This window comes from Sinocyclocheilus grahami, unplaced genomic scaffold (genome assembly GCF_001515645.1).
Source record: "Sinocyclocheilus grahami isolate Dianchi unplaced genomic scaffold, SAMN03320097.WGS_v1.1 scaffold178.1, whole genome shotgun sequence".
Lineage (NCBI taxonomy): Eukaryota > Metazoa > Chordata > Actinopteri > Cypriniformes > Cyprinidae > Sinocyclocheilus > Sinocyclocheilus grahami.
Window position 1 is genome coordinate 709,603 of NW_015505357.1, and position 15,886 is coordinate 725,488.

General features: G+C 37.5%; 1 protein-coding gene across 2 annotated transcripts in view; it reads left to right on the plus strand.

Annotated features, from left to right (window-relative positions):
- Positions 1 to 9,002, plus strand: part of LOC107593974 (calcium-binding and coiled-coil domain-containing protein 1) — a 43,263-nt gene extending 34,261 nt beyond the window's left edge. Inside the window, exons 7-15 of one of the 2 annotated variants that reach the window (XM_016283890.1) lie at positions 515 to 584; positions 677 to 832; positions 1,173 to 1,427; positions 1,510 to 1,635; positions 2,200 to 2,295; positions 4,056 to 4,143; positions 5,242 to 5,495; positions 6,639 to 6,730; positions 7,354 to 7,381. In XM_016283890.1, coding sequence (XP_016139376.1) covers positions 515 to 584; positions 677 to 832; positions 1,173 to 1,427; positions 1,510 to 1,635; positions 2,200 to 2,295; positions 4,056 to 4,143; positions 5,242 to 5,495; positions 6,639 to 6,730; positions 7,354 to 7,381 — 1,165 coding nt within the window. Of the gene's footprint in view, positions 1 to 514; positions 585 to 676; positions 833 to 1,172; positions 1,428 to 1,509; positions 1,636 to 2,199; positions 2,296 to 4,055; positions 4,144 to 5,241; positions 5,496 to 6,638; positions 6,731 to 7,353 lie in introns of both variants that reach the window. The other variant, XM_016283889.1, reaches the window with a different exon arrangement.
- Positions 9,003 to 15,886: the final 6,884 nt, after the last annotated feature.

Here is a 15,886-nt window from a genome sequence, read left to right on the forward strand (position 1 = left end):
ATGTGCAATGTCTTAGCCACTAGGGATTGTTACATAGGGCTATACAGGCATCTAGTGGCAACACAATGATATTACAGATACTAAATTGTGCAAAATGTTTATCTTAACAGTCAATTTACAAATAATGCATTCAGATTTGTGGAACTCAATGCACTGAATCTCCACAAATTAGTGTCGTTACTATGACAACCAATTTGAATGTGACAAGCAACTGGTATCTGAAAATAATTATATATATATAATTGGGGGGGGGCAATAGGGATTTCGCCTAGGGCGTCAAATTGGCTAGAAACGGCCCTGGCTGCAGTACATGTCCTACTATGTTCTCTGGGGCACATATGGACATGATAGGGTTTCATACAATGTGGCCATACGCATCTTTGACTACAGTACATCCAAATGTTGCTGGAGTGATTGGACCCCTTCTAGAGTTCAGTTTAGCACAGTAAACAGTGTCTTATTGTCTCTATGAGCCACATGGTTGCATTGGTTCTCTGGTGTTGTATCTGTGTAGGATGAGGGAACGGGCCAAGAAAGCAGCAGCTCAAAAGAAGGAAGATGAGGATGAACACAAGAACCTGAAGGTTTGTCAGCTAACACCTGACCTATGCACTTATACACAAGCATAAATACAAGTACATGGTCATAACTGTCATTGTTTTGTGTATTATACTAGATAAAGATGGAACAAACAGAGAACGAGCTGCACAGTCTGTCAGCAGAGTTCCAGTGTCTGAGAAGCTCACTGGCCCAGAGAGATACACATGCCCTACAGCTCCGAGACACCATCACCACCCTCACACACAAACTCAACAGCGCTCACAGGAAGGAGGTAACACTCCAGCAGTTTTCACACCCCAGCTTTCACCTTGGATGTCTTACAGGTGGCACACAGAATAGAGACTTGACGCCATTTATCCATGAAGTGCATGTTATTTATAAGAGGGTCAAGGTTTAGACTGGTTAGCATGGTCCAGACAAACCCCTGCTGCTAGATGTTGTAATTGTACCATTTGATGGCCAGTTAGTGACAAATGTGAACAATGTCTATATAGTCCAGCAAATAAAGAATTTGATGCAGATGGATGCTAGAAATCACGTATGCCAGCCCCCCTAACTGACTGTAGACTGTCACCATCTTTTGAGCATGACATGTTTGTGTTGTTGGGCAGGCAGCCAATGAAGTGGCTTTGAGTGAACTCCGGAGTGTTCAAGAGCGTCTGAACGTGAGTGAACGCTGTGTGGAGACTCTGAGGGGGGAGCTGAGAGACATGGTTGCTCAGAGGGACACCGCACATGCCGAGCTTCATCAGGCCCGTCTGCAGGCCGCACAGCTCACACTTCAGCTGGCAGATGCCAGTCTGGCTCTGAGAGAGGGGAGGGCCAACTGGGCACAGGAGAAAGAGACCCTGCAGCAGAATGCTGAGGTACGTGTAGTAAAAAAATTTTTAAAAACACAAAGGCAGCTTTGAGACTGTTGTTCTTTTAAGTAATTGCATGAATTGACAGTTGGACAAAGTGCGTCTGGAACGTCTAAATGATGAGATCCAGCAGAAGGAGCAGATGTTGCAAGAGGCGAGGATGGAGAGAGAGAAAGCAGTGGTGGAGCTGGGACGAGAGAAAGACTGCAATCGGGTAAATACAAACTCTTTTAAAAAGAAAGATATATAGAAAGATTTAAAGAAGAATATAATGAATATAATAATAATAATAATAATAATATATTTATCAAATAAACCAGTTAAATGTCATGGTTATTGATGCCAGTTTTTCTTCCAAAAGCTAATATGCTAATGAACAAACTTTATTTAATAACTTAAATATTAAAATAATTAGCAAATTACTTTCAAACAATAGCATGTAGCTTAATTTCAAGTATACATAGTTTCAGGTTTTTCAAGTTATTAGGTAAACAGTAATAAAAACAGAAATTAAGAGCAGTGGTTTTCTTGTCAGTATGTTTTTAGTCGTGTCTGTTTAATAGTGTGAACAGCACACTTTGTTGGAGTTATCATGGTCAATATCACATATTTGCTTACATTTGTTTAGCGACCTAGAATGACCTCGACCATTTACATTTTTATATAATGTAAATTGAGGCATAAATTACATTTGCAATGTAATGTAAATCTAAATATTTTAAGACTTGTACTGTTATGGTTTCTAGTACTCTTGTGAAATTTGTGTTTGTGTGTTTAGGTTCAGCTAAGCGAGACCCGTCGTGAGCTGCAAGAGCTGAAGGCCAGTCTCAGAGTGGCTCAGAAAGAGAAGGAGCAGCTGCAGACAGAAATACAGGTAAGACCTCTGCAGTTCTCACAAAACTCTTTAAGTGCTCAGTGTTGTCTTGTTCTTATTAAAGCCATCTCAAAAGTTCTCACAGGTCATCCAACAAGTTTCGGAGTGTGCTCAGTTTCTTGGTAAACAACCATCTCATTCATATGAGCCTGAAGGCATAGGAGAAACATGCTGTTGTACCAGTCCTAAACATCAGATGCAAGCTGTCTCTCAACGAGTGTTTTGCTCTCTGTGTGTCTGACAGCACTGCTTTAAAGCAATTTTCCACATAGTAAATACACTTACATTGGAAACCAAGAAGGCGAGCGGACCGAGGGATTTAAACAGAGAAATCTGACACTTGTATTTTTGTTAATCTTTGCATGAATTCTTAAGTAAAGAAATCTTACGTGAGCTATAAACTTTAAATGATCCTTTCTGGGTGGAGGAACATCTGGTTAGTATGTTACCTATGTAAGGGCTGTGAATGGAGTTTGCAGAACATAAACATAAGAGTTCGGTCATGCATATGCAGTTATGTGGCACCTTTATGGTATCCTTGTTTGGGTACCAAGTGAAAGTAACCAGGTTTACATTTTTAGATATTCATGATGTAAGGTTAACATTTGAATAAAACTGGTTGATGGTTGATAAGCGATTCTGTCACAACAGTCTCCTACTAACATATGTCCTTATGTTTATATTTCAACATAAATTTTTATAATTTTAATATTTATTTGCACTTCTGTCTGTTTTCCTAATGGGCGTCCAATGTAAATGCATTACTGTAAATGTGTTTTTCTTTCTATTTAGGGTGACCATATGTCCTATTTTTCGGCTGGGATTTCTAAATTGCCAAAAATGTCTAGGTTTGGACTTTGCTTTCCAATTGTTTTCATATTTTCTGAAGGTAATGACTGAAAAGTAGTTTGACTAATAGCATGGAGGCATTGTACATCATTGGCCAATCGTGGTGTGCAAGAAGGTGGGACTGTAGAGAGCAATTTTTTTAAAGTCAATATGAAAACAAAGCCAAAACCTGGACATTTTAGGCAATTTCAAAATCCTGGCCAGGACATATCCGGGAAAAAGAAGATGTATGGACACCCTATATTATTGATTGAAAATTACCTAGAATATTTAAGCTACTTTAAGCTATGATTTTAAACCTAAAACAGTTTTACAAAGATTTAGGGTAAGTACAAAAAATACACATTTATGAATTGTAAGGTGTCCAGTTTCCCCAAGTAATTATTATCATTTTCTCTATAGCTGTACTGAGAAAACAGAAAAACAAGAGAAAAAAAGGAAACTGCAATTGGATGTAACAATGAACTAACTAAAAACAACTTTGCAAATACAAATCTGAGTATACTTGTTAGGAGTGCACTCAGAAGTGCATGGTCTGGGACAAACAGGATTTTAGAGGTAATCACATATGTATTTGTCCTGATGACAGTAAAAAGAAAAGTAGCGCTGATATGTCTTCTTGAAAATATTTAGTTATTCAGTAACCTCACAACATTGGTCATGCTGTATTGTGTTCACATTGCATCGGCCAATCACAACATTACTTAAACAATGTAAATTAACAACTTAAATTTCCTATTTCATGCAACCCTAACATCAAAGTACCAAGTATTTACTGAAATCTGACCTGTTAAGACACCCATTATTTAAGAAGAGGATGAGGAGGGACAGTATGGTATTTTAAACATTACAGTGTAACATTATTTCATCTTACAATGTGAGGTTTGTTAACTGTGTGTGTGTGTCTGCAGGAAGTGATGGAGTACAGTCGTCAGCTGGAGAGAAGGCTGGAGCTGCTGAGCGATTCTAAATGGAGTGAGACGGCGCTGCTGCAGAGCAGTGAGTCACTGTGCTTTCTTTAATTCTGTACAAACATCACTATACAACGACACTATTGTGGGTCTGTCTCTTTTCTTTATTGCCCTCACACAACAATACCACAGAACTCCAGGCGGCAGACAGCCACATCATAAAATGCCACACACCACTGCATTATACGGCCCTGCACAATGACGAGACTTCAGCACCATACAACACAGCACACCAACCCCACCTCCCGCATGCACACAACTCTGCCATACTTACACAACATCGAAATATAACCCTATTTTGTTATAAATTATATTATATATTAGGGCTGCATGATTAATCAAATGCGATTGTCATGCGCATTTTGTTAAAAAAGCCGGTTCTGTAATCAGCAGGAAATCATCATCACGTGCTTTCAAATGAAGCAGAATTGACTACACATAGCCGTAATTCACTGACAAGTTACACCAAAAAATTTTTGGAATCGCTGATTTTATTGCGCGATTCCAAAATCGTTCGCGATAATGACAGCTGTTTGCATAGCTTCTAGGTGAACTACGGCTCTGTGAAGTAAATGCTGCTCCATCTGAAAGCATGTGAAAATACCACATTTAATAACATATTTTTACTCCAAACTCACTTCATAATGTCAGTCGAGTGTTTGAAATAAATCCTTCTGTGAGATGATGTGGCTTCTTACACAGACTAAGGCACGTAACATATTTCATAGTATTTAAGCAGTGATAAAGGCATTGCATTATAAATATAATTTATTTTAATTAAAATTATAATAATAAGAACTCCGATAAACCGTATATTGCCGTAGTCGTGTGTTTATTAGTCACGTTGAATCAATGAAAGCAGTTGAAGCTTCTGTTTATTCATCTGCAGCGTTAGGCATTTTCTGGGTTTCTTCTGCAAGGCGTATTTGGAGTTTCAGCGCGAGAGCGCCCTCTGGCCTTTGGATGGAGATTTACTGCTGATCACAGAACCGTGCTTCACTGAAAGATACGCATGACAATCGCAGCTTCTGTCGAATCGCGATCTCGATTCCATTTCGATTTATCGTGCAGCCCTATTATATATTTAGTATCACTGTGAAAGTACACCTGCCATTTGTGGTTTCAGGTCGTGCTGAAAGCCCACTGCTGTCTGATTCTGAGGACGAGAACCCCGAGGCTTTGCAGGACGCACACTCTTCTGGGCCTCTGAACCACTACAGTCTGTGCGAGCAGCCCCAGGCCGACCTGCTGCTCCCGGCCACCCCGCCACCTTCACCCAGGCACCCCTCGGGCATGGACACAGTGGTCATCAGCCAACCTGCACCCCTCTCATCTCCACATCAGCCCAGTGCTCACACACACGCTCACAGCTCTGAGTCGGTGAGGGTTTGTTGTCATCAAGTTATCACAGCACATCCAAATATCAAAAAGTGATCAATGATATTTGTGGCTGCGTAGAAAATATTTAGGGAAATATTGGCACATAAGTTGGTTATTTACATTTATGCATTTGGCAGACGCATTAATCCAAAGAGGCTTATATTGCATTGAAGGTACCCATTTTATCGAGTTTTGCTTTCAGTGGGCATTGAACCCATGACCTTGCAGTTGCTAGGGCTACAGCAGATGTTTAATTGTATGTTACCTCTTATGCTATGAGGTGCCCTCACCTTCAAGGCCTCTTCACATACAATCTAATGTGATTAAATGACACAAGAATCTATAAAAGTTTTGCTAACAATTTTTTTTCACTAGAAATATTAACAGATTTTTGTGTTAATCTGAATGGAGTTTTTGCATTACATCACTCTCTGAATATCAAATTTGAATAAAATTTGATTTTCTTGGGGATCTGAGTGCTGAATGCTCATGTTCTGTTTGAGAATTGAGGTTAATAAATCATAACTTTCCTTGTGTTAAGTGATTATTAATAAAATTTCAACATCCTTTATGAAAGGTATTACTTAAAAATGGCTGTGTTTGGGGTATCAGAGAGCACAGATATAAAACATAAATAAATGCAATGAATTTTCATAAGCTAAGATTCTGTAAATAGTGTACAAACTCTTGCCAGTTGTTCATTTTGATTTGTCTTATTGTAATTTTAAGCTACACTACTATTCCTTCTAGTCGAGTTTGTTTAGGATTCAAATTTAATGATTTTACCATGCACATTAAACTAAAAAAATATCAACAGAGAATAAGAATAAACCTATTATCCAAAGAAAATAAAAAATCTGAATATTGCAGAATAATATTTCAGGCTCAATTTGTTGTAGTTCACAGAGATGCACTGAGCCAGATGGCATGTTCTCTGAATTGTTGGCAAGGTTTTTTGGCACTGAATAAAAAAACCTGTAGGGTTCAGGTAAAAAATTAAAATCAGAATGATATCAGATGATATTTCAAACTGAAGTACTTGCAGTACTATGCCGTTTTAAAAATCTGGTTGTGCTCGTTCTTCAGACTTGCAGTGAATAGGCCCTTTATTCATGCATATGTGATTGCGTGTGTGCTTTACAGGAGGAAGAGTATGAGGCCGCTCTGTCAAGAGGGCACAGCTCTGGAGAGGAGACGGCTCTTCTCCTGCCTGACAACAGAGACACTACCCTCGGGTACAGCATGCACAAACACACATTCACTGTCTATAAACCCCATCAGTCACACTGTCGTTATCTATGACCTGCAGACACGGGCTCAGATAGATTTTCACATATACTCTTACACAACCCACACAACTAAATATGTCACTGTCGCAAAAAACATTCAGCCCTTCTCTCTCACGAACGCTACGCTTTATATCTCCCTGTCACAGTCTGTCACTTTTTCTGTCTTTGCACACGCTAATGCAGGCCTTTATTTATGGTGACAGTCTGAATATGGTGAGGAGATGGAAGTTTTGAATGCCACCTCATAAAATTAGTGAGGGAGAAGAGAGCGAGAGAAAGGATAGGGAGAGTTCTGTGCGGGGAGGACAAGAGGACAGATAAGTTGACAGGAAGCTGTAGCAATGATTTACTGAGAGGGTAGACAGCGCTCACCGGCCAATTTTCAGCATCATTAAAACCCTTTCTCCCTCACTTCTCTCCTTCACCCTCTTTCTTTCTCTTCCTAACTCTACTCCTCCACCCCCTCCGTCAGTTTCCCTCTCTCTATCCATCTCTTTCACCCTCTGCTGTCTATAAACGCACCATTTCTTCCCAAACTCACGCTTGTCCTGTTGTGTGTCATCATGCAGAGATCTGGCAGAGAGCAGCTTGTGGTGAGAGGCAGAGCTGCAGGAACCGAGGGCCAGCGCAGCGTGGACTGCTTTGCACCAGTGCAACACATGTTATGAGTTTTGTATTTAGAAGCATTTGCGCTTTATATCATATTGACATGAGTATTTAAATATGCAATTTGCTTTACACTTTATATGCACTTAGAATATGCATAAGCTATTAGAACACTTTATGTCGCACACGGTTTTAAGGTAACTTTCACGGATGTGTTATTTTACATCAACTGACAAGCAGAAGGTGTCTGTAATGAGAAGATTGAGAGAAAGCTTGTATTTGAGGCGGAGCAGGAGTTTCTGTGTTTGTTTTTCAATCTTGATTTTCTTGTGTTCTGTCATAAGACTTGTACTGATATAACAATTATCATTAATGTGCATCAGCAATAATGTAAAGCACAATACCATCAAGATCCTTTCAGGTTTTAAATGTAAGATTTAGTTTGGGTGCTCTTTATTTCGTGGGTCTTGTGGTAGAAGTATTTTCTAACGTTTTTTGTTTGTTTGACGATAGATTGTGAAACACATTAAATGATTGATTGATTGGGATACACCAGCCAGGGACTGATCGTCCTGTTTAAATGTAAGAGCAAAGAGTGGCACTTTAGATTCCTTTCAAGTTGTTTACTCTCATCCTCATGGAACATTCATATGTGCAAAGTCTTCTTTGGAGGAAATCCACTTTAGCATGGAGGCTGAGCTAAGGGAATTATGAAGTTTAATTAGTCACTTTAATTGAATTCTTTAAATTTAATTCCTCAATTTATATTTGGTGCTTTATTGTAGTTTCATGCATTGTATTGAAACACTGTTTTACATGAATGATAAAATTATTATTTATATGCAAAATGTACTAAGACAGTTTAACTACTTAATGTTCCTCTTGAGGTTGGCGATACATTAGAAAGTTTTTGCAGTACTGCGAGAAGGACTTTTAATTTTAAGACATGAATTGAACTGCTTTAAATTATGCCTCACGAAATTCAAGGAATCTCATCTTTAATTCAATTTAATGTGTGATGGCTTAATGGTGCGTCACGTGGATCATGTGGAGAACATTATTTGGCTGCGTTTAAGCTCATTACCTGAGGAAAAATTCATAATTTCAGAACACCATGATTACATTTTAAATACCATTCACAGGGAGAATATTTTAATGCATATATTACAAAGTAAAATAATGAAGGGGAATATTATGAAAAGGTATCATACATTAAAACGTACAAGTTCTTTTTTTCCTTTTAAATGTCTGAAACATTTTCCTGTTGGGCTGACTGTAAATGCAGAACTTTTATCTTGTTTGGTTGATTTGTTCTTGCTGTTTACTGTAGGGTCATGTTTAAATAGTGTTTGCCTTTTATACAACATGTCATAATCTGTATTGACTTTAAAAGTGATGTAACCATTACACCTCACTGAAACAGGCTTTTGCGGTCACTCTGTATCCATCAGTCTACTGTATTTGTATTGTACGCTTGACCAGGTTTTACTTTGATAGTTTTAAAGCTGTATTCTAGAGCGTCATCTTAGCATCAGGATATCAGAGATTGAAAACAATTCTCATTTTTAAAAGATACACTTCACCTGAACCTGAAAGCCCATTTTGGAAAAAACTAAAAAAGATTCCAGTTACCCACTATACTACAGCCAGAAACCTGTTTATGGCAGGGAATATTTCTAAGTAATATTTCTAAGTATTACTAAGAGTCCTAAGTAATTGAGATTCAGTAATGTCTAAAAGAACACGAGTCATTTCAGGGCAATACAATCAGAGATTTGGATTTATTGTTTGCATTTTTTGTGCATTTATTCCTTCTTTCACTTATCTAATTTGTTTGTAGGTTATGCGGTTCTGTTCAGGGTGTGGGATGGGTTTCATTAATAAAATAATATAATGTTTGTTATGTGTCCATTGGCTCTTCTTAAGTATTGGATAACACCTTAAAATAAGGATAATTTGTTTCCATTAGTTAATGCATTGGTAACATGAACTAACAATTTTCATCATTTATTACTTAATGTTATTTATTCATATTGGATATTGTTAAAAGGATAGTTCACCCAAAAATGGTAATTTACTCACCCTCAAGTTATTCCAAACAGTTGCTGGTCCCATAGTATGGAAAAACATATAATGTAAGTCAATGGGGACCAACAACTGTGGTTACCCACACTCCTCAAAATATCTTCTTTTGTGTTCAGCAGAAGAAAGAAATTCATACGAGTTTGGAACAACTTGAGGGTGAGTAAATGGTGACAGAAATTAAATTTTTGGGTTAAGTTGCTCTTTAATTCATGTTTGAATTGTCTAATTTATATAACTTTTATAAATTATATTTTTATTCATTTGTAGCATTCATTATTGTATATTTACTTGTTCATGCTCATTTATATTTAGATCATCTTTACCATCATCCAAAACTCACCTAGACTTAATCTTTAAAAATTAATTTAAATACCCTTAATCTTCAGCATATTTTAAATATAACTTTTTACATGAATACAAATCTTTGAATATAAAAATGTATAAATGGATATAAATTATACATTTATTATAGTGTTGCCATGCCAAATTTAAAGGCACAATATGTCATTTTCGCTGCTAGAGGGTGCATATTCAAAATAAACAGAAGCAAAGGCGTAGTTTGATGACGCAGTGAGTGTGGAATCATGGGAGTTGTCGTCTTCATCCCCACAGCCGATGCAATCCGACGAGACTTGGCCAGAAATCTTGTTCATGGATGAGCTAATGATTTATTAACGTAGTAGAATGAAGCAGGGTGAGGCTGAAAGCCGTAGAATCGAAACGAGGCCGCTGAACGAGCACGACACACGGCTCGAAAGCAGCGGAGCTTTTATTATGCCACAGTCGACCGCTTCCGCTCCTTCCGGTCGTGCGTATGTGGGGGAAAAAAAGCAGTGCTGTTTTATCATACTAGGTACATTTGAAAGTTCTGTTATTATGCTACTCTGTGCGGTCATCACCGGTCTAATAAAATGCATAGCATATTAAAGCGTCTTTGGTGTTTGCATGTTTTCTACAAAACAAAACCCGGAAATCGAGGGGTTGGGATGTCATTAGCAGGCAACACAATGACACTATGTTAAAATTGCTTATTTCTCTGGATTTAAACATTCTTCGAAACATTTGGGATAATGTAAGTACACAAGTCAGCAAAATATATAACACTGTTCTAGTGGTTTTTGGATATTTTCATAAAAAAATCTTACATATTGTGCCTTTAAGACAGTGGTTTTGTTGTTTTGCAAATATTATAGTACTGTACACTAGTATAATATATCATTTTAATATCAAACAGTTGTTGTTCATTGTAAGTCCATAATAACTAAACATTATTTTAACAATTACAAGTAAAAAATCCATATAATTTAGGTCCATTTTCACAAGGTTAATTTTGGTCACAAGAATATCATTTCACTGATACAGCACAAGGTCCTAATGGTACATTAGATTATGGATGCACTACACTGGCTTTTGATTTACCTGTAAAGATACTTGGGTAGAATTGGACCATTGGCCTCCTGTTATCCTCTCTTGCTTTTTAACAACTTTTTGCTGACCTTCACCCCATTCTTTTCCCTCTGTTGCTTTTCCTATACCACTCCCTCTCTAGCTCTCCCATGTTTTTTTTCTCCTCTCCTCACTCACTCCCCTAGCAGCATGACGGGAGCTAATTATAAAATCAATGGAGCCGGGCTGCCTTCTTTACGGCTGCCTCTAAAACCTTAACAGGGAAATCACTGTAGGATTGATGACTCCTTCACTCTTTATCTCTTTTAATTAGAAATGTAAAAGATATGAAGAGCCTGGGGCCACAGCACTGCACCCTGGCATTACAACATTTTACCTGCTCTCCTTCCTTCCCTCCCTCCCTACCTACCTACCTACCTCTCTCTCTCTCTCTCTTTCCTTTTCTGCATTTTCATGTCTTTTAGGAAGGCACTGCCCCGGTTTCCTGCAGAGGATGTGTAACGTATAATCTCCCCTATGTCTCTCTCCTTCTCCAAACACCTCCAGCCAGCGTCTTTTCTCTAACATTAGAAATGAAAAATATATTATCGGTCATTTTGCATTTTATTACGAGTTGATTGAACAGCATTAAACCAGTGCAGCCTGTATGGTCTCCACTTGCTGGGCAAGATATTAGAGTCATTCTTTTCTTTTACATCCTAATACCTTATTTTGAGTTCACTTTTTGTCTGAATGTTTTTTCCCCTCACTTTTATTCTGCAATTTTTAATATTTCTTAAACTTTAGAGCATTATTATTAATATCATTGTGACACTGATATGAACCATACCTCAAATCATGCAGTTTGTTGAAGATAGGTGTGCTATTACATTTCTAGTGAGTCAGTGGATTGACAACTTTTGCTAGGAGAAGAAAAAAACCCATTAAAGAAGCCACTAGGGCTGTGCAATTAATCGAAATTCAGTTTCGATTTTGGGCTCCAACGATTATGAAAATACAGTAATCGAGATAAAACGATTATTGCGCCCCATTCCTCCCCCTTTCCAGAGGTGCTCTTTCGTTCCTCCATAAAAGCCCAATTTCACATGCAAATCAGTAAAATCATGGAACGAGACTTTTGCAAAATGTGCTCTAATATAAGCTCTATAGTATCGAGCTTATATATATATATATATATACAAACCCGATTCCAAAAAAGTTGGGACACTGTACAAATTGTGAATAAAAACAGAATGCAATGATGTGGAAGTTTCAAATTTCAATATTTTATTCAGAATACAACATAGATGACATATCAAATGTTTAAACTGAGAAAATGTATAATTTTAAGGGAAAAATAAGTTGATTTTAAATTTCATGGCATCAACACATCTCAAAAAAGTTGGGACAAGGCCATGTTTACCACTGTGTGGCATCCCCTCTTCTTTTTATAACAGTCTGCAAACGTCTGGGGACTGAGGAGACAAGTTGCTCAAGTTTAGGAATAGGAATGGCCCAAAATTCTACCTTAGAAACTACATAGCAACGTCCTCGCAACCACTTCCAACCAAGGATGGATTACTACTGCTCATATAGCAGTAGTACTACTGCACTAATAGTTCACCTAATCTGTTGCTTTTGGCTAAAATACGAGTCCATAATTCACAATAATGCTTCCTCCAGTCCAGTAAAAAAGAACTGTTTAGAACTGTTTTTGCTTGTAAACGGTGCTTGATCTGCGCATATTTCTCTCCCGATTCAGTCAAGATGAGATTTTCACTGAAGAAAGCAGTATTATAGATAGAGGCCTTGTATTTTAGCCGAAGTAACGGTTTTAAGTTAAATACATCTTCATTATGCATTTGTTTCATAAAAACACATATTGTTCACTTCACAAGACATGAATTAATGGAATGGAGTGGTGTGGATTACTTGTGGATTATTGTAATGTTTTATCAGCTGCTTGGGCTCTCATATTGACGGCACCCATTCACTAACGATCAGCAAAGGATCTATTGGTAAGCAAGTGACGTAATGTTAAGGCTTGGATGGCCTGAGAGTGAGTACGTTTTTGGCAAATTTTTTATTTTGGGGTGAACTATTCCTTTAAATGTACAAAAATAGGACAAATTAAATATTATTTGTCCCAGACACCTCTTCATCACTAGTTTGGCCTTCTGAAAATTATTGCAGCTTTGATTGTTTTATAAAAGTCATTTCCACTGTTACAATATGTAAAGCACATGTAACAACTGTGATTTTGACTTTATTTCACAAAATGTATATTATATTTTCAAGTACTTTCTCCTTATCAGGACATTACATCTCACAATTAAGATACTACAGTATGATATTGATATTGTAGGCCTACATCAATTCAGTTTTTATCAGCCACTAGAAGTCACATTTGCAAAATATACAGTTAGTTGCAAAAACAAAAATGCTAAAGCTGTAATTCTTTGTTTTCAAGCATAACATTTTTTTATGAATTCTATTGCAGCTGTTAAATATGACAATTAGTTATTAGACTACATTATCTTTTAACACTAGGGTGGAGAGTGTGTAGGAGAGACAAAAGGGGGCCACATTTGACCATAATTCATCGTCAAAAACAGCATGACATCATATTTTGCCAAGGCATGCACCAATCCACTCAAAAGAATCCAGTTCTTTTTATATTTTGTATGTTTCATTGATAGCCATTTAAATGGCTTTAATCAGAATAAACGAATGAATATCTCTCCACATGTGCCTCTTTTGTTGTTTTTGTAATTGGAACAATCATTGCCTAGACGTTGCTCTCGCCTTTTATTATTGCTCTTTTCTCCTTCATTTAACTCTCATTACTCTCAGCACTATGCTCTGAACACCACAGGAAGTGGTGTGTGTTTGCCATGGAAAGAAAAACATGTCCTGTCTCTTTAAATCCATCACCTCAGCCTATCTGCCTTGTGTCCCCATGGCAACATCTCATTGGGATTGAATATATGGGGTCCTTGTAAACCAGTGTATAATGTATGGGCCTTGTTTTTAATCTTAGCCCTAGTTTATTGATCTTTTTAATGAAACTTAATTACAGTAATCTTTTAATTAAGAGTACCATAACCCGGTTTACTACAATACCCTTGAGCTATGAATAAATAGAATTGTATATTGTGAGCCCCTGTGTGCTCTTTACAAATAAAGTGGCCAAGTCTAAATCCATCAAGTACAGTGTCTGCCCATGAATTCAGAAAGACAGGAATAAATCCATATGAACTTGTCCTTTATGGGTATATTGAGAATATGAAAGCATGCTTGAAAGGGTGTGGCCATCTGTATCATTCAGAAAAACACTTAAAATATAAACCAAAATAAATTCTGAAATGAAAGTACCTGGTAATATGAAACCTAATATTTAATAGTAATAATAAACATCTCTTGATCTGGTAAAAAAGAAAAAAGGCTATTTTTTTTTTATTGTTATATCAAAATTGACAGTTTAATTTAACCAATTCATTAGTATTTAATACTACATTAAATACTTTTTAATGATCACATACTTAATTATCTAAAGGATTAAATTATTTCTTCTTAATGAAACCAAATTTTCATAATAACCATCCGCCCTGTCTCATGTCTGAGCCTTTAATGCTCCAGTATGAGTAATGCAGGGATGTTTCTTTGTCTTCAGATAATTACTGTATGACACATGCAGACAAATGAGGGCACACTGGCAGGATCCATTAGTTTTGGTCTCAGTAGTGTTTGTGTGTGGTTAGCGTTTGATAAATTACACTTCTCCAGCCAGCAGGGCCATTAGCGCTAATCTGTGGTGCACTATCGCCCTCTGCTGGATGAATGCTACGCGGATTTAGATGTTTCACACCCGTCGTTTTATTGTGAATGTTGTATGCTAAAATTGTGTCATCATTTACTCACCCTCGTGTCGTTCAAGACGAGTATGATTTTCTGTAGAGAACAAAAAAAGATTGTTTTGAAGAAAGTCCTAACTGCTTTTCGTTTCTCCTCAATAGAACAGTGTGACCTGGACCTGTTAAGCGTCAAAACGGACAAAAAACATCATAAAATATCATAAATATAGCCTATACGACTATTACAATATATTTCAAGTATTCTAAAGATATGTAACACTATTGCGTGAAGTACAGACTGAAATTTGAGTCGTTATTCACGGCAAAAATCCTCGGCTGTCGCTTTCTAATCGTTTTCCTGCTTCCATGTTGAAAATTTGGCATTGTGCCAAATAGTAAATCAGTCTTGATTTCACCACACATTTTTCTTACATAAAGCTAATTTTGCGTATAATATACTTACAAATGAAAGTTAAGGTGGAGCTAGTGCATTTAGTGAGTAACGATAATGAGTAATGACTCCACTCCAAGCAGGGTTGCCAGGTTTTCACAGCAAAACATGCCCAATTGCTACTCAAAACCAAGCGGCAACCTTCCGGTCTCTCTCGTGAAACCAACACGGAAGTGACTAAAACTGCAATTCATCGACTGGCCGCTAGAGGCTGGCTCCAAAAGGGAGTCAGTCCCATAGACTCCCCATGTTAAAATGGCCAACTTTACAGCAGAAAAAATGTTTGTACAAAGTACAAAAAGTGGTTTTGGTCTATATAGCTAATTTTGCCCTTCATGACAACTGTGAGAGGGGTGAATTCCGGGTAAAAATCGCGTTACGGGGGTAAAATACACGTTTTTCGACAGGGTTCCTCCGGTAAAATTCGCATTCCAGGGGCCAAATGTCACGTTATTGGGTGCGCTTCAACCCGCTGACATGAAAACAACCCACGGCAACAGTGTTAAAGGGGTCATATGATGCTTTTTTAAAGATCATTATTTTGTGTATTTGGTGTAACAGAATATGTTGACATGTTTTAATGTTCAAAAAACACATTATTTTTCAAATACTGTACATTATTGTAGGTCCTCTATGCCCCGCCTCTCTCAAACTCTTCGTTTTCTACAAAGTCCCTCCTTCCGACAAGCGCAGTCTGCTCTGATTGGCCAGCTGACCCAG